This window comes from Musca autumnalis, unplaced genomic scaffold (assembly GCF_047663935.1).
Source record: "Musca autumnalis isolate F117 unplaced genomic scaffold, ASM4766393v1 scaffold_2, whole genome shotgun sequence".
Lineage (NCBI taxonomy): Eukaryota > Metazoa > Arthropoda > Insecta > Diptera > Muscidae > Musca > Musca autumnalis.
The window spans coordinates 197,435,315-197,460,853 of NW_027411755.1; the positions used below are offsets into that span (position 1 = coordinate 197,435,315).

A 25,539-nucleotide genomic window follows, 5' to 3' on the forward strand; every position below is an offset into this window, starting at 1 on the left:
TTTGAGAGCACACGACAAAATCGTGGTATCTCAAAGATTTCTCTTGTTTGATCGAAAGAAATTGAGTGAACAGAGCTTAAGTGTCTGAGTGTAACATTTGAGATCAATACAAAGAGGGAACAATAACAATTTTGTAGATACATTAGATTGGATCGGTAAATAGTAAATTTCAATTAGAAGGGAGTAAATTGTTCCGTTTTATGTATGTGGTAACATCAAATAAAAAGGCCTTTGTAGTGTTGTTACAGATTTCCTTTATTTATATTTCAAAAAATATAAATGCATTCAAAGCTTTGCAAAATTATAAACATATAAAAATAAATATTGCTCAGCAGTCTCTTTAACAACAAATAACAGAAGACAACAATTACAATAACTGGCTGGACACATTAGGGTGGCCCATGGTAACCACAGGATGACACCTGGCGTCATCATTTACTGCAGTTTTAAAAGGCTCGGAAGTTTGACATGTTTACGTTATAAATAAACGGTATGCATTTAAAATACTTAACGTGAGATGTTTGGAGTAACGGCAAAGATTTTTAAAAACTATATTTGCCTTATAAATTTCCATAATATTTTTTCCAATTTTTTTATGTTTCATCTTCAAACAAAATTAAAAACGATCAAAATACGCTTTCAATTTTGTTCAAATTTGTGAGACATAAACAATTGAAAAAAAATATCCTCTTAATTTATTACTAAGGCCTCTAAAACTACAGCAACGCTTGCCCGCAACTGGGGGACACCCTAGTGTTCATATGTACACATTCATACGCTTAGCACATAATTTGAGCCAAGGCTAGTAGGATAATAATGCCTGCTCCCAATTGGGCCATAGATGATGAGCCATTGCACCAATCCTTTGTGCAAACATAACAGGAGTCAAGGGAATCGACACTTTTGGGATCTAGCTTACAACCGTTATCTGTGTTGACGGTATCACCAAAATAACAGGAGCGTATTATGTGCATACCACCACCCATAGCTGCAAAAATATAAAAAATATAATTAGTTTATTAATATTTTAAAGTTAAAAATCAAAATTAAGACAGCTAGAACAAAAAGAAGACGGGTGGGATGGACTGAGGGACTGGAAAGTCCTTATAAGAAAAGAACCCAGCAAAAATTCAGATCGGTTAGTCATTATGAGATATCAGTAAGCTACATATCCCAGATTGGGAAAATACAGCAGCAAACAGAGGGGATTGGAGATTTTTTCTTAGTTCGGCTTATGGAACAAATGTTCAGTAAAAGGCCAGCTAAGTAAGTAAGTAGTAGTCATTATGTAACCTATTAACAAGTGAGCCAAGGCTATAGTCGGGTCGGGGCCGACTATGTGATACCCTACACCACTACCCCTGTTCATGAGCTTTTGACTAATAAAATTCAAAATATTAAAATTGGGATAGCTTAGCGCCTTTGCTCTGAATGTCTACATTAACACAGGTCAATTTTTTTGAAACGCATTTAAGTGCATCGACAGTACAACCCAAATAAAAAATGGAAAAGTGGGATGTATGCCAACCATCAATAGGCTTCTTTCTGTGTTAGACCCCCATCAACCCCCAAAATTTCGTGAGGATCCGATCAAAATTTCGTAGTGTGATTGCACAAAAATGGAAACAGGGATGCATTACCGACTATTGCGATATCTCTGTTGTTTGACCCCCTATGACAACCTACTTCACATCGTTGTAAAGGTGATATTTTCTACTTTCCTTGCCAGGTTTTGCTTTCGATATACCTTCTACAGAAGGGAGATATTAACTTTGAAATAAAACGTTGGCCTTTTTTCCAAATATTTTTGTTTGTCACATTCCGACCCCTGAATAATATCCGACCATTATCAAAAATCAAAAGGTTTTTTCCTCTGTGGGACCCCCAATAACACACAAAATTTCGTGACGATCCAATTAAAATTGCGACCTGTAGCGTGATTTCCAAAAAAGTGAAAAAATGGGATGTATTACCGACTATTGCGATATCTCCGTTATTTGGATACCTACGCCAACCTGCTTTACATCATTGTAATGATGGGATTTTTTACTTTCATTGTCAGACTTTGCTTTTGGAAGGTCCGGTCCAAAGCTGTGATATTCGTCATTATTATTAAAATCGCAAAAATGAAAAGTTGTGTTCTATTAGCGGCTTTTGCGATATCTTCGTTGTTTGACCACCTACGACAACCTACGTAACATCGTTGCAAAGGTGATATTTTCTACTTTCATCAGGAGGTTTTGCTTTTGATATACCCCTTTTAGAAGCAGAGATATTCGCTTTGAAATAAAACGTTGACTTTTTTTGCCCATTCCGACCTCTGAATATTATCCGACCATCACCAAAATCAATAGGCTTCTTTCTCTGTAGGATCCCCATTAGCCCCCAAAATTTCGTGACGATCCGATTCAAATTGCGACCTGTAGCGTGATTACAAAAAAATGAAAAAATGGGATGTATTGCCGACTATTGTGATATCTCCGTTATGTGGCCACCTACGCCAACCTACTTTGCATCACTGTAAAGATGGGATTTCTACTCTCATAGTCAGACTTTGTTTTTGTCAGATTCCTAACCGAAGCTATGATATTCGTCATTATTATTAAAATCGCAAAAATAAAAAGTTGGGTTCTATTAGCGGCTATTGCGATATATTCGTTGTTTGATCACCTACGAGAACCTACTTTACATCATTAAAAAGGCGATATTTTCTACTTTCATGGCCAGGTTCTGCTTTTGGTATACCCCATATTGAAGCTGAGATATTCGCTTTGGAAAAAAACGTTGTCTTTTTCTCCAAATAAGTTTTTTGCCCATTACGACCCCTAAATATTATCCGACCATCACCAAAATCAATAGGCTTCTTCACCTGTGTGACCCCCATTAACCCTCAACATTTCGTGACGATCCGATCAAAATTGAGACCTGTAGCGTTATTTCCAAAAAAGTGGAAAAATGGGATGTATTACCTACTATTGCGATATATCCGTTATTTGATTACCTACGCCGACCTAGTTTACATCATTGTAAAGATGGGATCTTCTACTTTCACAGCCAGGCTTTGCTTTTGGAAAGTCCCCAACTAAAGCTGTGATATTCGTCATTATGATTAAAATTGCAAAAATGAAAATTTGGGTTTTATTTGCGAATATTGTGATATCTTCGTTGTTTGATCACCTACGAGAACCTGCTTTACATCATTAGAAAGGCGATATTTTTTACTTTTATTGTCAGGTTTTGCTTTTGGTACACCCCATATAGAAGCTGAGATATTCGCTTTGGAAAAAAACGTTGTCTTTTTATCCACATACGTTTTTTGCCCATTCCGACCCCCAAATATTATCCGACCATCACCAAAATCAATAGGCTTCTTCCCCTCCGGGACCCCCATCAACATCCAAAATTTCGTGACGATCCGAGCAAAATTGCGACCTGTAGCGTGATTACAAGGTTTAGATGGACAGACGGACAGACGGACGGACGGACGGACTGACGGACGGACACACATAGCCAGATCGACTCAGCTCGTCGTGACATTTATTTTGGTATATATAAGTATGGGTCTACGACCATTATTTCGATGCGTTACAAACTTTTTGGCCAAAACCAACTTATAATACCCTCCCCACATAGTGGTGTAGGGTATAAAAAGTAATGTAAACAAAAATAACTACTTATAGTACTCCTTACTATGTTATAAGTACGGTGGCACTACAAATTAGAGGGTTGTGTGTTCAACGCCCACGGCCGACCGGGTACTTTTTGTTAAAAAAAAAAACAGAGAACACTTGGTGGTGCAGATGCAAGCACATGCAAACGTTTCGTGTGCGTAGCCTAGTGTTCACGAGCAGAGAACGAAATAAAATAAAAATATGAAGTGTGTTGAAATTGAAAACCAATTCCTCCTCATTGTTCTAAAAATAAAAAAAATATTTTTTTTAGCTTATAGCTTATTTTTCAACTTTCAATTATTTATTGGAAAAATTTCTTAAAATATTCACGATTATTGAAAAAAAATATTTCAGAATATTCACGATTATTGAAAAAAAAAACAATATTTAAAAATGTCTACGATTATTAAAAAAATATTTAAAAATATCTACGATTATTGAAAAAAAATATTTAAAAATATCCACGATTGTTGGAAAAATATTTAAAAATATCCACGATTATTGGAAAAGTATTTTAAAATATCCACGATTAATGAACAAGTATTTTAAAATATCCATGATTATTGAAACAATTTCTTTAAAAAATTCACGATTTTTGAAAAAAAGTTTTAAAAATTTCAAAAAATGCTTTGAAAAATCCACGATTTTTGAAAAAAAGTTTTAAAAATTTCAAAAAATGCTTTAAAAAATCCACGATTTTAAAAAAAAAGGTTTTAAAAATTTCAAAATATGCTTTAAAAAATCCACGATTATAAAAAAAACTGTTTAGCGGTTTGCATATTATAGCAAAAGCAAAATGTATGTTGAGCAAATTTAAAAAAAATGTTTGTAAGAAAAAAATATTTTTTCAATCTAGGGAAAATATGTCGGAGTTGTTCATCTATTTAAGGTAAAATTCACGCGAAAACCCACATTTATTATTCTAATCACTTACTGAATACACGCTAACAATTGCGGAAGATATGGAAGACTTTCAAATAAATTTTGGCTTCCTTTAAGTGTAGAACAATTTTGAAGGAAAACTGTATCTGGTAATATATATTTTAAAATGCGTGTAAATCGCGAACTCCTTGATGCGCATGCGGTTTCCCGATACAACGAATTGTTTTCTTTTCGTTTGTATGCATTTACCAAGATTTACTTTGACGCCTGCGATGTAGCATCGTCTACAGTTTAGTGTGCAAACAACTGCATAACGCTTATAATTTGCACAAAGTACATACAATTTTTATGCGCATCCCATATAATTGTGAAAAAATATATCGATCTAAGCATTGTTTTCAAAAAATCTATCAAGAACCGTAGATGTTCATTCACAATCAATTTTTGGGATAAATCGGATGCAGCTTCCATACCGCTAAACTTTTTAAAATTCTGTTGAAACAATTTCTTTAAAAATCCACGATTGTGGAAAAAAAGTTTTAAAAATTTCAAAAAATGCTTTAAAAATCCACGATTATTCCCAGAAAAAAATCCTTGCTAAATAATGGGGTTTTACAATACTTTTTGGTAGTCGTAACTACTTACAAACCCCCTAATAACCCGTTATTTTAACAAGGGCATGTCGCACTGAATTACTAGTTATTTTATGGCCACTGGAAGTTCAAAAATACGCTATAAGCTAAAAAGTATATTCTATTTTTAGAACAGTTGAAGTGGAATTTGTTTTCAATTTCACAACACCCCATATTTTTATTTTATTTTGCTCTTTGCTGGATTTGAACACACGAACTTCTGCTTTGTACACACTATGCCACGCGTACTAACATTAAGGCTTACATGTACTTACATGTGGATCACCAACTGTTCATAAAATATCCACGATTATCTTTTCAAAATCCGCGATTATTGAAAAAAGCTTTTAAAACAAACAACTGTTGAAAAATATCTTTAAGAAATTAGCGATGTTTGAAAAAATCAATAAAAAAATCCACGATTATTGATAAAATATTCCAAAAAAACCACGGTTATTAACGAAAAATCTCAAAACAATCTCTAAAAATCCACGATAATTGAAAAATACATATAAAAATTAATTAAATAAAAAAATCTTTTAAAAAATCCACGACTATTGAAAAAGCCTTTAAAACACACAACTGTTGAAAATATCTTTAAAAAATTCGCGATGTTTCAAAAAATTTATAACAAAAATATTGAAAATAATCCTTAAAAAATTTGCGATTATTGAAAAAAATCTATAAAAAAATATACTTAAAAATGTCATTTAAAAATCCACGATTATTGTAAAAATCAAAAAAAAACAATATTTAAAAAAATCTTAAAAAAGCCTAGATTACTGAAAAAATCTGTAAAAAATACTGAAAATAACCTTTTAAAAATTCACGATTATTATTAAAAATGTCTCTAAAAAATTCACCATTATTGTAAAAATCTATAAAAAAATATAAAAAAAAAATCTTAAAAAAGCCTAGATTATTGTAGAAATCTATAAAAAATATTGAAAAAAATCCACGATTATTGAAAAAAAAAATACTCTTAGAAAACCACGATTATTGAAAAAATCTATAAAAATTATTGAAAATTATCTTTCAAAAGTTATTGAATTATTAATGAAAAAAAAAATCTCAAAAAAATCCAAGATTATTGTAAAAATCTATAAAAACATTTATTAAAAAAAATTCTCTAAAAAGTCCACGATTATTGAAAAAAATGTCTAACAAATCAACGATTATTGAAAAAAATCTATAAAAAATATTGATAAAAAAATCTCTAAAAAATCCACGATTATTGAAAAAAATCTGTTAAAGATCCTCGATTATTGAAAACCACGATTATTGAAAAAATCTATAAAAATTATTGAAAATAATCTTTCAAAAGTCCACGATTATTGAGAGAAAAAAAGAAAATATTGAAAAAATCTCAAAAATACAATTCTCTAAAAAATCCACGATTATCGTTGAAAAATATCTTTAAGAAATTAGCGATGTTTGAAAAAATCAATAAAAAAATCCACGATTATTGATAAAATATTCCAAAAAAACCACGGTTATTAACGAAAAATCTCAAAACAATCTCTAAAAATCCACGATAATTGAAAAATACATATAAAAATGAATTGAAAAAAAAAATCTTTTAAAAAATCCACAACTATTGAAAAAGCCTTTAAAACACACAACTGTTGAAAATATCTTTAAAAAATTCGCGATGTTTCAAAAAATTTATAACAAAAATATTGAAAATTATCCTTAAAAAATTCGCGATTATTGAAAAAAATCTATAAAAAAAGTACTGAAAAATGTCGTTTAAAAATCCACGATTATTGTAAAAATCTATAAAAAATATTAAAAAAAATCTTAAAAAAGCGTAGATTACTGAAAAAATCTGTAAAAAATACTGAAAATAACCTTTTAAAAATTATTATTAAAAATGTCTCTAAAAAATCCACCATTATTGTAAAAATCTATAAAAAATAAAAAAAAATCTTAAAAAAGCCTAGATTATTGTAGAAATCTATAAAAAATATTGAAAAAAATCCACGATTATTGAAAAAAAATGCTCTTAGAAAACCACGATTATTGAAAAAATCTATAAAAATTATTGAAAATAATCTTTCAAAAGTTATTGAATTATTATTGAAAAAAAAAATCTCAAACAAATCCAAGATTATTGTAAAAATCTATAAAAATATTTATTAAAAAAATTCTCTAAAAAGTCCACGATTATTGAAAAAAAATGTCTAACAAATCAACGATTATTGAAAAAAATTTATAAAAAATATTTATAAAAAAATCTCTAAAAAATCCACGATTATTGAAAAAAAAATCTGTTAAAGATCCTCGATTATTGAAAACCACGATTATTGAAAAAATCTATAAAAATTATTGAAAATAATCTTTCAAAAATCCACGATTATTGTAAAAATCTATAAAAAATATTTAAAAAAATCTTAAAAAAGCGTAGATTACTGAAAAAATCTGTAAAAAATACTGAAAATAACCTTTTTAAAATCCACGATTATTATTAAAAATGTCTCTAAAAAATCCACCATTGCACTATAGGTAATTTGCCCAGTTTTTGAGGCAAAAAGTCGATTTTGCAACTTTTAATAATAATAATTTTTTAGTTGGCATTGAAAAAATAACATGTCAAAATTTATTAATATGAATGATATTTTTCAAAATAGCGTCATTATCGCGGTTTAAATTGCAGTCAAAGTGAGAATTTCGAAGAAGAACTAAAAAAATATATATTGTAAGGCATATTTCAATGTATTTAAAACCGCGGAAAAATAAACCAAATATAAATATATGTAAACTGGAATAGATTGGCAATTGCGAGATGAATTTATTTAATGTATAATATAGCTTAAACATTTTGGGTAGCGACCAAAAAACACAAAAAGTCAGAAATAAATATTTTATTTTCCTTAAACTCACTTCATATAGACTTATACTAAATTGGCCGTGTTTGGCCGTGATTTTGTCACCTAGAACACATTACTGAAAGTCTTCTGCATTGGTATTACTAGGTTTCAAAACCCGATTTTGCCCGTTTTTTGATATTTATGAGATTTTATTAGTTTACTTCTCCATAAAAAGTCTTAAATTTGTGGATGTTTGGTTTGAGGAAATAAACAATAAATGTAAAAAATATTGTTGTTTACAATTTCATTACAAGTAAAATAAGTAATGGCGACAAATTGTTCGTTATATCCGTGGTTTCCTATAAACGGTGCGGCAGTAGTAAGCTTTATTTTATCTCTCAATTACATATTAATCATTGATACGGTTTAAGGGAGTACTAAACTCGCCTTTATTAGCGTATTTTCAAAAAAATATACAAAACTGTGGTAACAATTCGTTGGAAAATCTACTCGCGGGGACAAAATTGTTGCTACTTACTACCGTGGTCGTTTTCAACAGTTTGTTGTGTATAAGAAAACTAATGAAAATTGCATTGGAACAAATAGCTTTGTTCGTTATATACGTAGTTGCTTATAACCGTTGTTCGTTATATCCGAATTTATCTGTAAAAATCTTTGTTTTATCTCACTTTTACACATAAATAATTTAAAAAGTTAAAAAATCCTTTAATCCCGCTGTTATTAATTTTTGTCTCAAAAACAGGGCAAATTACCTATAGTGCATTGTTGTAAAAATCTATAAAAAAAATATTTAAAAAAATCTTAAAAAAGCCTAGATTATTGTAGAAATCTATAAAAAATATTGAAAAAACTCCACGATTAGTGAAAAAAAAAATTCTCTTAGAAAACCACGATTATTGAACAAATCTATAAAAATTATTGAAAATAATCTTTCAAAAGTTATTGAATTATTATTGAAAAAAATCTCAAAAAAAATCCAAGATTATTGTAAAAATCTATAAAAACATATATTAAAAAAAATTCCCTAAAAAGTCCACGATTATTGAAAAAAATGTCTAACAAATCAACGATTATTGAAAAAAATCTATAAAAAATATTGATAAAAAAAATCTCTAAAAAATCCACGATTATTGAAAAAAAAAATCTGTTAAAGATCCTCGATTATTGAAAACCACGATTATTGAAAAAATCTATAAAAATTATTGAAAATAATCTTTCAAAAGTCTACGATTATTGAAAGAAAAAAAGAAAATATTGAAAAAATCTCAAAAATACAATTCTCTAAAAAATCCACGATTATCGTTGAAAAATAAGAAAGAAATAAGAAATTCGCGATGTTTGAAAAAATCAATAAAAAAATCCACGATTATTGATAAAATATTCCAAAAAACACGGTTATTGACGAAAAATCTCAAAACAATCTCTAAAAATCCACGATAGTTGAAAAATACATATAAAAATGAATTGAAAAAATAAAAATCGTTTAAAAAATCCACGACTATTGAAAAAGCCTTTAAAACACACAACTGTTGAAAATAATTTTAAAAATTCGCGATGTTTCAAAAAATTTATAACAAAAATATTGAAAACTAGCAAATGCCCGCTACTTCGTATGCGTAAAGGGAACAAAATATATATATAAACAATGGAGACTGGAGATTCTGTTGTACTAAGACCTATTTTTATTACCAATATTTTTTCGACTGTAGTCAGAATTACAAAAAAAAAAAAAAAAAAAATCTGCAGTATCGCATCCCTACACAACTACTATATTTTTTATTTCGTACGTATCATATTGCAAATTTTAGATTTGACTCCTGGTTTTAATTCTTCACTAACTCAGCATATCCTTTCATTATGAATTTCCAAACACTAAACTTTATCTCACCCCTTCACAACAACAATCACGCACATTTACAATGCAAGGTTCTAGCTTTAGCGGTTTCGCCCAGAAACCGAATAGGTCCGTTAAATTTTCGGAATTCAAAATGAAAGGTTAGAAAAACTTTTTTACAAAAAATTGTACTTAATGTGCACGGGTATGTCAACCGTATATAACGGAAAATTTTTTGGAGGCATTTCAATTTAGGATATTTTATTATCAGGGGGTAAATAACTTCTAGTTAACAAAATTGTAGCATTGGACCACGTTTCCAAATTAACATACCAAAGCAGTCAGAACAAAAAACATTTTTTGAAAAGGTACTTCACGTGTGACTACTTAATTTCAGTACATTATTTAGAAACGCCTTGGCGTTAACACCAAATCAATGGAACAATATTCGGTACAATTTTTCAAACTCAGAACTTGGTCTCGAATTTTAGAGTGATCTTCCATTTTTTTCCATTTCGTATTTTTTGTACAAATGGCGTATTTCCAAATTATATAATCCCAGCTTTGTTCCTACACCCAACACCAAATTTAGTACCTTAACTGTTTACACAATACCAAAATGGTTTTGGTACCAACAAGTTACCCAACTTTTCGTACACATACATAGGTAAACGTTTCAAAATTACTTCCTTATATTCAACATATATCCTAACCCCAATTCACTTTCCAGCTTTATCTGTTCCCCTGAAACCCATTATAGTCCTATAAATAAGTACGAATTTTCTAAACCTCCTCCCTACCTCCACTCTAAACACCAATTGCTAATCTAATACCGAATTTCGAAATTCCAGTTCTACCCTTTACAAAATCACAAATTGTACAAAATTCTATACCATATAGCAAATACCAAAAGGTACCAAATTTTGTTCCATTTAGCACTTTTCGTACACGATTTTCCGAAATGTACTTTCATATCTCAGCTCTATCCGTTCACCTAAACCCAATTTATTGATAATGTAGTTCCATTTAGCACTTTTCCATAAGTACGAATTTCCAAAACTACCTCAATGCTACACTCCAACAGTAATCTGTACACGCAAATACAATTTTAGCGAATTCCGTACCATTTGGTACTGCTTCGTGCACATTAGTACGATTTTCCAAAGCTACCTCCATATCTCGATTCTATATTCCAACAGTAATCTTAATTCCAAATTTCAGGATTCCAGCTCTTCAAATCCAAATCATACTAAACTTACTACCATTTAGGACTTTTCGACCTTTGGTACACCTTTCTTACTCTTCATCAGTGACCCCCATTGTACTATTTAGTACTTTTCGTATACTTTTAATTCGAATTTCCAAAAACCTTTTCATTTTACTCTCCATCAGGGACCTTCATTCCAAATTTCATGATTCCAGCTCTATTCGTTCACCCAAACCCAAATTGTACTTAATTTAGTACCATTTATTACTTTTCGCACACTTATAGTTCGAATTCCAAAAACCTTTCATTTTTACTCTTCATAAATGATTCTCATTCCAAATTTCAGGATTCCAGCTCTTTCCGTTTACCCAAATCCAAATTGTACTAAATTTAGTACCATTTAGTAATTTTCGTGCACTTATATTTCGAATTTCTAAATACCTTTCTTTGTTACTCTCCATCAGTGACCCTCATTACAAATTTCAGGATTCAAGCTCAATCCGTTCACTCAAATCCAAATTGTACTAAATTTAGTACCATTTAGATCTTTTCGTGCACTTATAGTTCGAATTTCCAAAAACCTTTCTTTGTTACTCTCCAGCAGTGACCCTAATTCCAAATTTCAGGATTCCAGCTCTATCCGTTCACCCAAATCCAAATTGTACTAAATTTAGTACGTTTCGTACCCTTATAGTTCGAGTTTAGTTAAACCTTTCATTGTTACTCTTCATCGGTGACCCTCATTCCAAATGTTTGTATTCCAGCTCTATCCGTTCACCCAAATCTAAATTGTACTATATTAAGTACTATTTAGTACTTTTCCTATACTTTTAATTCGAATTTCCAAAAACCTTTCTTTTTTACTCTCCATCAGTGACCTTAATTCCAAATTTCAGGATTCCAGCTCTATTCGTTCACCCAAACCCAAATTGTACTAAATTTAGTACCATTTATTACTTTTCGTACATTTATAGTTCGAATTTAAAAACCTTTCTTTTTTACTCTCCATCAGTGACCTTAATTCCAAATTTCAGGATTCCAGCCCTATCCGTTCACCCAAATCCAAATTGTACTAAATTTAGTACCATTTAGTACTTTTCGTACCCTTACAGTTCGAATTTCTAAAAACCTTTCATTGTTACTCTTCATCATTGACCCTCATTCCAAATGTTTGTATTCCAGCTCTATCCGTTCACCCAATTCCAAATTGTACTAAATTTAGTAACATTTAAAGTACTGTGCACTTATAGTTCGAATTTCCAAAAACCTTTTTTGTTACTCTCCACAATTGACCCTAATTTCAAATTTCAGGATTCCAGCTCTATCCGTTCACACAAATCCAAATTGTACTAAATTTAGTGCCATTTAGTACTTTTCGTACCCTTGTAGTTCGAATTTCCAAAAACCCTTTGGTACATCTTTCTAGCTCTCCATCAGTTACCCTCATTCCAAATTTCAGAATTCTAGCTCTTACCGTTTGCCTAATACAAAGGGTACCATATTTAGTACCTTTTAGTACTTTTCGTACACTTCTAGGTCGAATTTCCAAAAACGCAGCCTTATCTCACCCCTACACACCAACAGCAACCTACACCCAAAATTTCAACTTTCTAGCTTCAGCCGTTTCGTCTGGGCGCTGATGAATCAGTCAGTCAATCAGTCAGTCAGGCAGTCAGTCAGTCACTCACCTCACTACTCTTTTATATATATAGATAGATAATCCTTAAAAAATTCGCGATTATTGAAAAAAATATATAAAAAAAGTACTGAAAAACGTCATTTAAAAATCCACGATTATTGAAAAATCTATAAAAAATATTAAAAAAAATCTTAAAAAAGCCTAGATTACTGAAAAAATCTGTAAAAAATACTGAAAGTAACCTTTTAAAAATCCAAGATTATTATTAAAAATGTCTCTAAAAAAATCCACCATTATTGTAAAAATCTATAAAAGAAAAAAAGAAAATATTGAAAAAATCTCAAAAATACAATTCTCTAAAAAATCCATGATTATCGCAAAAATCTATAAACATATTTTTGAAAAAATCTCTAAAAAGTCCACGATTATTAAAAAAATGTCTAACAAATCAACAATTATTGCAAAAAAAAATATTGAAAAAATCTAAAAAAATCCACCATTATTGGAAAAGAAACTCTACGAAGTTATTGAAAAAAAAAATGTTTTAAAATCCAATATTTTTGAAAAACATTGTTTAAAAATCTACAATTATTGAAAAAAAAAACGTTTAAAAATTTATTGAACAAATGTAAAAATCCACGATTATTGAACAAATGTAAAAATCCACGATTATTGAAAAGATATTTTAAAAATCCACGATTATTAAAAAAAAGTTTAAAAATCCACGATTATTGAAAAAAAAAACGTTTAAAAATCCACGCTTATTGAAAAAAAAAAACGTTTAAAAATCCACGCTTATAGAAAAAAAACGTTTAAAAATCCACGACTATTGAAATTGAAAAAAAACCTTTTAAAAAACCACGATTACCGATATTAAAAAAAAACTTGAAAACACACGATTGTTGAAAAAAAATCTTTCGAAAAAATCTATGAAAAAGAAGTTCACGATTATTGAAAAAAATATATTTAAAAATTCACGATCGTTGAAAAAAAATTCACGATTATTAAAAAATATTTTAAAAATCCATCGAAACTAATGTTTTAAAAATCCATCTAATCTTTTATTTTAAAAATCCATCTAATATAATTTAAAAAAAATAAAAAAAACACGATTTTAAAAAAAAAATTTAAAAATCCACGTTTATTGAAAAAAAAACACTTAAACCAAATCCGCTATTATGAAGAAAATTCTTTAAAAAATCCTCCTTTTAAAAATATCTTTAAATAACCCACGATTATTGAAAAAAATTTTAACAAAATCAGCGATTGTGAAAATTTTTTTTAAAAAAGTCTAATATTTAAAAAAATTACGATTGTTGAAAAAATATGTAAAAAGTTCACTATTATTGAAAAAATATTTTAAAAAAATCACGATTATGGAAAAAATATTCGAAAAATCCACGATTATTAAAAAAACCTTTAAAAATCCACCACTATTGAAAAAAACAATTAAAAATCCACGATTATTGATTGACGATTGTTGAAAAAAAAAATTTTTCAAAATAAAACCTATAAAAAAGAATTTCACGATTATTAAAAAATATTTTAAAAATCCATCTAATCTGTTATTTTAAAAATCCATCTAATATTATTAGATTCACTTTGGCAGTTTTGTTGAGATGTGTGTTTTACTTACTATTTGTATGTAAGTCAAGCTTAATCTCATATTTGCTGTTTTTAAATTTAAAAGCAATACGTTTAAGTTTTAAGTTTAACTACATCCCACTTTATACTTATTGTTTTTAAATTTGAAAACAACAAATATGAGATTAAGCTTGACTTACATACAAATAGTAAGTAAATCCATCTATTATAATTTTAAAAATTAAAAAAAACGGTTTTGAAAAAAAAATTCATTAAACAAATCCACTTAAACCTAATCCACGATTATGAAGAAAATTCTTTTTAAAATACACATTTCAAAAAAGTCTTTAAAGAACCCACGATTATTGAAAAAAATTAACAAAATCCACGATTGTGAAAAAAAATTCTTTAACAAAATCTAATATTTAAAAAAAATTTACGATTGTTGAAAAAATATGTAAAAAGAAAAAACATGTAAAACATGTAAGAACTTTAAAACACACGACTGTTGAAAAAAAAAAAATCTTTCAAAAAAAAAACCTATAAAAAGGATTTCACGATTATTGAAAAATATTTTAAAAATTCACGACGTTGAAAATATAAAAAAATCCACGATTATTAATATATTTTAAAAATCCATCGAATCTAATGTTTTGAAAATCCATCTAATCTATTATTTCAAAAATCCATCCAATATATTGAAAATATAAATATTTCAAAAATCCATGATTATTTAAAAATATTAAAAAAATCCACGATTATTAAATAATATTTTATATCCCCTATTATTAAATAATATTTAAGAAATCCACGATTATTAAAAAAATATGTTGACAAATCCAGGATTATTAAAAAAATTCTTTTACAATTTGCGATTATTAAAAAAATGGTTAAAAATATTTAAAACAAATCCGATCCAAATTAAAAAAAATGTTTAAAAATCCACGAATATCGAGCAAAATGTTATATATAAAAACCTGTAAGGAAAGGATCAAACTCGGACGGGACCCACTACACACCACTATTTCAAAATAATTTGTCAAACTCATTTTTATACCAAATTCCGTCACACATCCCAAATTTTATTGAAATTGGACCGGCCGTAAATATATATGGGGATTAGGGTGGGGCGATTTGTGTGGAAGAAAAAAAAAACCTTAATGAGCCCTTCGCGTTTCTGATTCCTGGGATTGAACTGAGCAAAAAAGTCCTCTGGACCATATATCTACCGTGAAAATCGAGCCTCCCGATTTTAACTTTAAGTTTTTTATTGACGTTTTTTGGATATTTTGGCATATAACAGCCAAACCATTGAGATTTTCGATCCAACAGAAAGACAAATATTGTAGCCAAGACAGTAGTTGAAAACTCTCTAGTACATCGCAAAAGCATTGAAACGCTCCTTCAGGCAGTTTTGGCCTTAAGAATGTGCAAACTTTTCGGAAAATGTCGATAAATGACATTGTGCTACAAAATTTGACCAGAAAATTGTTCAAGCGTTCTGATGCAAAATTCCATTGTGTTGGGATTCATGGAGAAAGAAAATGCCTTTACTTCGTTTGGGTCACTTCGTTTCATTTTTTTATAACAGTAAAAGTAGTGAAAATCTGAGATTCTTATATTTTCAAATTCAATATTTTTTTTTGTGGGGGTTTTCAACATAAACCACTATAACTTAGCCATTTGTTAACCGATTTAAAAAAATAAAAACTTATTCAAAAGATATTATTCACCCCTTGAAAAGGAAGAAGGATCAAAAGAAATCCGTTGTGGAAAAAATAAGATATGCCCGTTTAAATTTGAAAATATAAGAAACTCAGATTTTCACTACTTTTCCTGTTATAAAAAAATAAAACGAAGTGGCCCAAACGAAGTAAAGGCATTTTCGTTCTCCATGGATCCCAACACGATGGAATTTTGCATCAGTACGCTTGAATAATTTTCTGGTCAAATTTTGTAGCACAGTGTCATTTATCGACATTTTCCGAAAAGTTTGCACATTCTTAAGGCCAAAACTGCCTGAAGGAGCGTTCCAATGCTTTTGCGATGTATTAGAGAGTTTTCAACTACTGTCTTGGCTACAATTTTTGTCTTAGTGTTGGATCGATAATCTCAATTGTTTGGCTGTTATATGCCAAAATATCCAAAAAACGTCAATAAAAAACTTCAAGTTAAAATCGGGAGGCTCGATTTTCACGGTAGATATATGGCCCAGAGGACTTTTTTGCTCAGTTCAATCCCAGGAATCAGAAACGCGAAGGGCTCATTAAGGTTTTCAAATCGCCCCGGCCTAATGGGAATATATCCACATATGAATATAATTTGGCAACTTTATTTTGAGACTCTGAGCTATATCCAAATCTCGATGAACTTTTGAGAGAAATATTACGATGTGCAAAGTTTGAAGCAATGTCAGTCACTCATTTCGATAAGTTGGTTTTGCGTGTGTAATTTCCATGTTCTCCTATGCCCGAGAAGGATAAATAACACTGCACTGATTCATGCATTATTCATTTTTCTGAATTAGCATGCGAGAATCCGTGAGTAAGAACCTTTCTATACATATATCCATTATGACTACAGCTTATTAACTTTGTTGAAAAATCTCTTTTTTGACATGCATAATAATGTCAACATTGTATTATAACTGGCATGTACTTCACACATATTTCCACACACACAAACACAAAACATACATAGTTGACTTCTTTGTTGACAAGGTCAAATAGGTATATCATCCTTAAAAATTCCATTATTCATGGGAAAATAAACACACACACACTGATGAATGATGACTTACGTGCTTCCACAGTTTGTGTCATGCAACCGGTGGCATTAAAAGTGCCAAGAGGCAAAAATGTCTGGAGGTAGTTGGGTATGGCAGCCTTATTGCAATCGTATTTCATGCTATCCTCAGCCTCAAATGGTTCACCACATTTCTTATTGCCCAGGGAGGCACATTGATAGCAGTGGATAGACAAAACTGTAACAATAGAAAAGGACAAAAAAAAAAAAGAAAAAAAAAACAATAGAGAAATTCGGTGTTATAATCCAATTTTACAAAATTTGACCACCGCCGCCTTACCATTTGTGGTTAGTGTTCCAACAATTGCAGTAATTAACAAGGCCTTAACGAGGAACATTATTTTGTTTTTTTCTTTCTTCTTCTTGTTGCTTATAAATCTTTATGATAAATTTAAATTTGGTGCTGTGGTCCGTGCTGCTGTCTGTCGCAGTTATGACAAGTTCTACTCACTTCGCCACTTTAACAAATGTCCTCTTAAAACACTTGACGTTGGGTAGACGCCTAACTTTATTTCTGTGTTTTGTGGTGAAATTATTTGCACAGGGATTTTCTTTGAGAATATCTCAAATATTTTGCTTATTTTTCTCGCAGAAAGGTGAGTGAAAATCTCAGCAATTGAGAAATGTTTGTTTTTGTTTTGTGTTGTGCTTAGAAGTACTCATCATTTTGGAGGGAAGATTTTCACCATCAACAATGAAATGGAAAGTTATGAATGGTTGGCTTTTCATAACAAGCTCAATGTGATGGCGCTAAACTAATACATATGTACTACTTTTAAATTGGGAGGTCAATAAGACAATTATTGAAACAAAAGTGATGAAAAATCTGTACGTTTTATTGAAACATGATAAGAACGATATTTGAAAACTATTTGTTGTTATTGTTGTAACAGTACATAGTTATAGGAATGTCGCTGAAATAATAGCTTGGCTACTTGAGTGGGGCACTTGACAGGTGAAGGGTCTGTAACACATGCTAGGTAGATGTTCTTCAAGGTGTCCTCAACCCTTTCCCCGTAGGAATTGATGTATCCAGAACGAAATAACAATAGATTTCCAGTCCTCTCTATTTGTTTTCATACCTCAGAATTTATGCAAACGAGGGTATATACACTTTCATACGGGCAAAATGTGCCTCATCGAAATAATGGTTTCAGACAATTTGGAGTTGATTTAGCCATGTCCTTCCATCTGTCTGTCTGGCTGGCTGGACCGCAAGCTAAATCTCGAACAGATCAAACGATTCGGTCCAAAATGTGGCTTTCGCAATATTTTGTCCAAACTTAGTTTAAGTTCGAATATGGGTTATAACGGTCCACTCTTTCCGGTACCTCCCCCACAAAAGTTGGAAAATGTTCGGAAAATTTGTGCTCACGATCACTCTTGAAGGTCCATATTTTGCGCATGATGAAATTTCTACCAGACTTAGATGAGGTTCCAATATGGACTCAATCGGTTCACTCCTTCGGGTACATCCCACAAAAAATTTCGGAAAAGTTCAGTTTAGTACCTGCTCGCTTTGGTTTTTGTTGTTGCAACTTGTATTCGCTGCCTCTCATACGACGGTACAAGTTTCATCAGGGGCCGATTCGGTCCAAAATTTGGACCGATAAACTACATCGGTCCACTCCTTCAGGTACCTCTTCCACAAAAGTTCAACAATGTTCGGAAAAATTGTGCGCAGGGAATGGCAGATGTGGTTCATACTTTACATATCTACCAGATATAGATCAGGTTCGAATGTGGACTATATTTTTTCACTCCTTCGGGTACCTCCCACATAATATTTCGGATAAGTTCACTTTAAGACCCGCTCTCGAATCACTTTGATTTTTATTGAAGCAACGTGCCTTCGCTGCCTCGATTACCGCGGTAAAAGTTTTTTTTTTCAGTTGCAAGTCCATACTTCTTGAGAAAACAGTGTAAAAAGCCCCTACGGCACCATATGGCTGGAGAGCACGATAACTCTCGAACTGTTCAACCGATTTGGTCCAAAATTCCATAATAGACTATGTCGGTCCATTCCTTTAAGTAACTCCTTTTGAAATGTAATCCTAATCCATATTTTTGTCGGCAAGTTTTAATGTCCAAAAAGGGTCAACAAACTCTGAAAAAACCCTAAAGTTTCAATTCACATAGGCTGAGGGTATATCTCTGTCGGCAAAAACCCGACTGATACTTTTTTATTTGTTGCTTTCGTCTTCCACTTCATCAAAGCCTTTGCCTTTCAAAATTTTTTTTAAAAAATCCACGATGATTAAACAAAAATTCTTAAAAAATATGCAAGATTATTAACAAATTTTTTTAAAAGAAGTAGGAACGGCGTTAAGTTCGGTCGGGCCGAACTTGTTATACCCTCTACCACAAGTTGTATTGAAGTAAAATGGAATAATTAGTTTCCTTTCGTGTAGGAAGAAGACTTAATACTAAATTTCAGCAATTTCGGTAAAACAATGTGAGGCACCATTCTATGAGGGCTATTTCAAAACGTCGATCTATACCGACAAATTTCTGACGGAAAGTTTTTAGGCTCAAAGAAGACTAAATACCAAATTTCCTATATTTCGGTAAGAGAATGTGGCTAAAATTAAAAAATACCGAAAATCAAGAAGTAAGCTTCTATGGGGATATAGGAAGATGTGGACCTATACTGATAATACTCTTCTGGAATATTTTATAACTCTTGGAAGACGAAGTAACGAAATTCAGCCATTTAGGTTGGATATTGACGTCACAATCTTCAGTATTACGAAAATCCGGAGGTACCGTTCTATGGGGGCTATATCGAAACATGGACCTATACCGACGAATTTTAGTCAGAAATGGGGCAATATGAAAGCGTGGACCTGTACAGACATATTTCTGTATTATTTTTGTATTTCTGTATTATTTTCTTGTTAACACAAATTCTTTAAAAAATCCACTATGTTTAAAAAAATCTTAAAAAAAATCCACGATTATTAAACAATAATTCTTCAAAAAAGAAAAATCCACGATCATTAAACAAAATGTCTTTAAAAAAACCACGATTATTAAACAAAATTTCTTTAAAAAGTCCACGATTATTGAACAAAAATTCTTTAAAAAATCCACGATTATTAAACAAAAATTCTTTAAAAAATCCACGATTATGAAACGAAAATTCTTTAAAAAATCCACGATTATTAAACAAAAATTTTTAAAAAAGCCCAAGATTATTAATTTTTTTTTAAAAAATCTACGAATATTGAAAACACTTCTTTAAAAAAATCCACGACTATTAAACAAAAATTCTTAAAAAAAGTTCACGATTATTAAAAAAATTTTAAAAAAATCCACGATTATTAAACAAAAATCCACGATTATTGAACAAAAATTCTTAAAAAAAGTTCACGATTATTAAAAAAAAAATCTTAAAAAAATCCACGATTATTAAACAAATATCTTTAAAAAATGCACGATTATTAAAAAAAAATTCTTTAAAAAAATTCACTATTATTATTAAAAATAATCTTAAAAAAATCCACGATTATTTTTAAAAAAATCTTTAAAAAAATCCACGATTAAAAAATTCAAATTAAAAAATTCTTCAAAAAAGAAAAATCAATGATTATTAAACAAAAATTCTTTAAAAAAAATTTTACAAAAAAGAAAAATTCAGGATTTTTAAACAAAAATTCTTTAAAAAAACACGATTACCAAACATAAATTATTTAAATAAATAAAACCATTTAAAAAAACCACGATTATTAAGCAAAATTCTTTAAAAATACACGATTATTGAACAAAACTTCTTTAAAAAATCCACAATTATTAAACAAAAATTCTTAAAAAAATCCATGATTGAATTTTTTTTTAATCTTTAAAAAAATTCACGATTATAAAACAAAAATTCTTTAAAATATCCACGATTATAAAATAAAAATTCTTTAAAATAGCCACGATTATAAAACAAAAATTCTTTAAAAAGATCCACGATTATTTAACAAAAATTTTTTAAAAATCTACGATTATTAAACACAAATTCTTTCAAAACTCCAAAGCGATTAAACAAAAATTCTTTCAAAAAAACCACGATCATTAAAAAAATTCTTTAAAAAGGTCTACTATTATTAAACAAAAATTCTTAAAAAAATCCACGATTGTTAAACAAAAATTCTTAAAAAATTCTTTATTAAACAAAAATTCTTTATTAAACAAAAATTCTAACAAAAATCCAATATTACTAAAAAATCCACCATTATTAAAAAAATTCTAAAAAAATCCAAGCTTATTAAAACAATCCACGATTATGAAAAAAAAAATTTATATAAATCCATGATTATTAAACAAATCTATAAAAATGGACGAAAGTTAAAAATAATCTTTAAAAATCCACGATTATTAAACAAAAATTCTTTAAAAATCCACGATTATTAAACAAAAATTCTTTAAAAATCAACGATTATTAAACAAAAATTCTTTAAAAAATCCACGATTATTAAACAAAAATTCTTTAAAAAAATCCACGATTATTAAACAAAAATTCTTTAAAAAATCCACGATTATTAAAGAAAAATTCATTAAAAATCTACTATTTTTAAACATTTTTTTAAATGTCGACGATTATTAAATACAAATTCTTTAAAAAAATCCACGATTTTTTAGATTCACTTTGGCAGTTTTGTTGAGATGTGTGTTTTACTTACTATTTGTATGTTAGTCAAGCTTAATCTCATATTTGTTGTTTTCAAATTTAAAAACAACAAGTTTAAAGTGGGATTTAGTAAAAATTGATTACTTTAGGGGATCGCAGAGAAGACTAGTTTCGTCCAACGCCACTTGGACTCATCAGTTCTCTTAGTTCTTTGTATCGAAACAAAGAACCTTTCCCCAGTTTTATGACGACTCGAGCTCAAGAATAAGTGTGACTGATGAATTCGTTTAAATGCGAATTCAACCACGATTATTAAACAAAAATTCTGTAAAGAATCCACGAATATTGAACACAAATTCTTTAAAAAACACGGGTTTGAAACAAAAATTCTTTAAAAAATCCACGATTTTAAACAAAAAATTCTTTAAAAATCCCATCCAACAAAATTTAAAAAAGTACGATTATTGAACAAATTCTTTAAAAAAATCTAAAATTGTAGAAAAATTATCTTCAAAAATAAGATCCACTTCAAAACTGGACTACGTCGGTACATTTCTTCTGGTACCTCCTCCGCAACACTTTGGATCTTTAATTCAAATCCATATTTTTGTCGTCAAGTTTGTACGTACGAAAAAGGCCACAAAATTCAGAAAAACCGAATAAATAGAAAATGTAGTGTCAATTTACACATGTTGGATGTATATATCGTCACCATAAATGCCGGAAGACGTAACCGACATGAAAATCGAAATTCGTTTTTTGGTGGAATCTGATACATAAAGCTAAAATACATGCTCTGGCAAAATTTCAAGCTTCTACGTTCAAAAACAACGATGCTATTCAAGAAATGGCATTTCGGAAAATGGGATAATATTGCCGATTTTGTTGTAATGGAGGATCTCAAAACCAAGCATTTCAGCGGTTTTGGTTTCACTACTAATTCCCCTTCGTATATGATCGATAATATCCCATATACTCGCCTTCATAAGATTTATATTCCATAAAACAATTTTTAATTTTATAACGTTTTTTGCTTCTCCTGTAAAGTTTTATTTTTGTTGGTTACGTCTTCCGGCATTTATGGTGACGATATACACTTTGATACGATGAAAATGTGCCTCATCGAAATAATGGTTTTAGACCCCAAGTATGTTTGGACGAAATGTGTTTCAGACAATTTGGAGTCGATCTAGCCATGTCCGTCCGTCTGCCTGTCTGTCTGTCCTGCTGGCTGGAGCGCACGATAACTCTCGAACTGATGAACCGGTTCGGTTAAAATTTTGGCTTTCGTAATATTTTGCCCAAACTTAGTTTAAGTTCGAAGATGAGCTACATCGGTCCACTCCTTCCGGTACCTCCCCCACAAAAGTTCGAAAATGTTCGGAAAGTTTGTGCGCACGATAACACTTGAAGGGAGTGACCGATGTGGTCCATTTTTTGTATAGCGTAAACTTTCTACCAGAGTAATATGAGGTTCCAATATGGTCTCAATAGGTCCACTCCTTCGGGTACCTCCCACACAAAATTTCGGAAAAGTTCAGTTTAGGGCCATCTCTCGAATCGCTTTGATTTTTGTTTTAGCAACTTGTATTCACTGCCCTCCATACGACGGTACAAGTTTCATCAGGGGCAAGTCCATACTTCCTGAGAAAATAGCATGAAACTTGCAAAAAAACTACATATGACACCCTATGACACCGTGTGAGGTGGTTGGAGCGAAAGATAACTCTCGAACAAATCTGCCGATTCGGTCCAAAATATGTCCAAACATAGTTTAAGTTTGAACATAACTTATATCGGTCCACTCCTTCAGGTACCTCCCCCACAAAATTTCAAACATGTTCGGAAAAATTGTTCGTACGGTAACTCTTGAAGGGAGTGTCCGAATTGGTCTATACTTTACACATCCTAATATATCTACCAGATATAGCCCAGGTTGAAATATGGGCTATATTTGTCCACTCCATCCGTTACCTTCCACACAAAATTTCCGATAAGTTCACTTTAAGACCTGATATCGAATCACTTTGATTTTTGTTCAAGCAACTTGCATTCGCTGCCTCAATTACGATGGCAAAAGTTTTTTTAGTGGCAAGTCCATACTTCTTGAGCAAACACCCCGAAGAGTGTAAAAACCCCTATGGCACCATATGTTGTGGCTGGAGATCCACTTCCATAATGGTCAATCTCGATCCATTCCTTTTAGTATCTCCTCCGCAAAACTTTTGATCTTTAATCCTAATCAACATTTTTGTCGGTTCAAACGCCCAACATTTTTAAAACCCCCTAAATACATACGTATTATGGAAAAAATTTGTTTCAATATACACAGTCTGAGGGTATATCTCTGTCGGCAAAGCCGACTGATCCTTTTTTACTTGTTTTATGTCGTCTTTACTTTGCAAAGAATACGAACATAGGAATGTTGCTTCAATAAGCGGGGGTAAAACAACGAGAAAGTTGTTTTTGCATTACGCATTGATCAACAAGGCCGTGCTGATGCCTATTATTGTTGTTGGCGTTTTTCATTGTTGGACTGCAGAATTTTACATCTTTGTGTTTATTTCAGCTTGAGTCCATATTTTGTTATATTCAAGTATTTGAATAACAACAAAATGTTTTACAGTGGATATGAAATTGATTAGTTGCGGGCGGAGGGTAGGGAATTCTATAGTTTCAGTTGTCACCAAACAACTTCAGTATTTCTCATTTATTCTTAATAGTGGCCTAAAAAATATTTAAAATTTCGCGTTTGTTACTGATAGAGCATTTTTAAAATATTATTATTATAATATTAAACAAGTAAGCCAATGTAATAGTCGGACGGGCCGACCATGTGATACCCTACACCTTTACCACCGGGAATTAGCTTTTCACAAATCAAAATTTCTTTATTGAACAAATAAACTTATGGTAAGAAATAACTTTGTGGATTCTGGTACCGTATTACACCAAGCTTAAATAATAATATAATAATTGTTTCACAAACATCTCAGAAGGGACAAGGGAGACTTCTCTCATATCAATGAGTGAGTGTAGCCTGATTCATATTCGCTCAATGATATGGGACCCACAGCTTATCTCCGAGTCCGAACGGCGTAACTTAAGACAGCACTTTTAGAGAAGTTTTATATGGCTAAAATACTCAGAAAATGTCGCAAACCTTATTGAAGGATATTTTGCCACCGTTGAAAATTTGACTTGGGGAATCGTTTTGCAAAAAGGTGGCAAAGCGACCCATGCTACAATGTATTTATAAAAATCCAATTGGACAATTAAAACGTTAGGGCACCATGTAATTTGCAATAATGCAAAAACTGGGAATTGGAAAATGTGGTTCTCTACACAAAACACATTATATATTAAGCAGTAGGTCCGTTATCTAGCAGATACGTGATTGCAATTTGCATAAGGGGGAAGATCAGTAGTTCTATTGTCATATGTAGTCTACTTTGCCGGCATATGCCCTCCAGGAAATAAAATATAGACCAAAAATATTTTTTTGTATTTTTCATACAAAGGTAATGGTCCATTACACCCGCTAAATAATATCAGATCATCATCCAAAATTGTAAGTATCTTCCTCTACCTAAACTTTTACCTGGTGCAAAATTTCGTGATTATTGAGATATAATTGCGAACTCCAGCGTGTTTATGATAACACTACAAACAAATATGAGGGTATATTAGCCTGTAACTCTGTTCTCTTACCATGTACACCAACACAATTGGAATCAATAGAAAGGTCAAGCGTTCCTCTTCTAAGTATAGCTTAATTGCCCGGAATGTCTCTTCCAGGAAAAAAGCTTATATGTATATTAAAAATTTTCACACAAAAG

At 30.6% G+C, this 25,539-nt stretch overlaps 1 protein-coding gene across 1 annotated transcript; it reads right to left on the reverse strand.

Moving 5' to 3' along the window:
- Window positions 1-237: 237 nt before the first annotated feature.
- Window positions 238-17,603, reverse strand: LOC141395083 (UPAR/Ly6 domain-containing protein CG9338-like). The gene is made up of 3 exons (XM_073970505.1): window positions 17,366-17,603; window positions 17,081-17,263; window positions 238-988 (listed from the first exon to the last, which is right to left on the reverse strand). Exons 1-3 carry the CDS (start codon window positions 17,421-17,423, stop codon window positions 780-782), a joined length of 450 nt encoding a protein of 149 aa, XP_073826606.1. The 5' UTR covers window positions 17,424-17,603; the 3' UTR covers window positions 238-779.
- Between the last annotated feature and the right edge of the window lie 7,936 nt (window positions 17,604-25,539).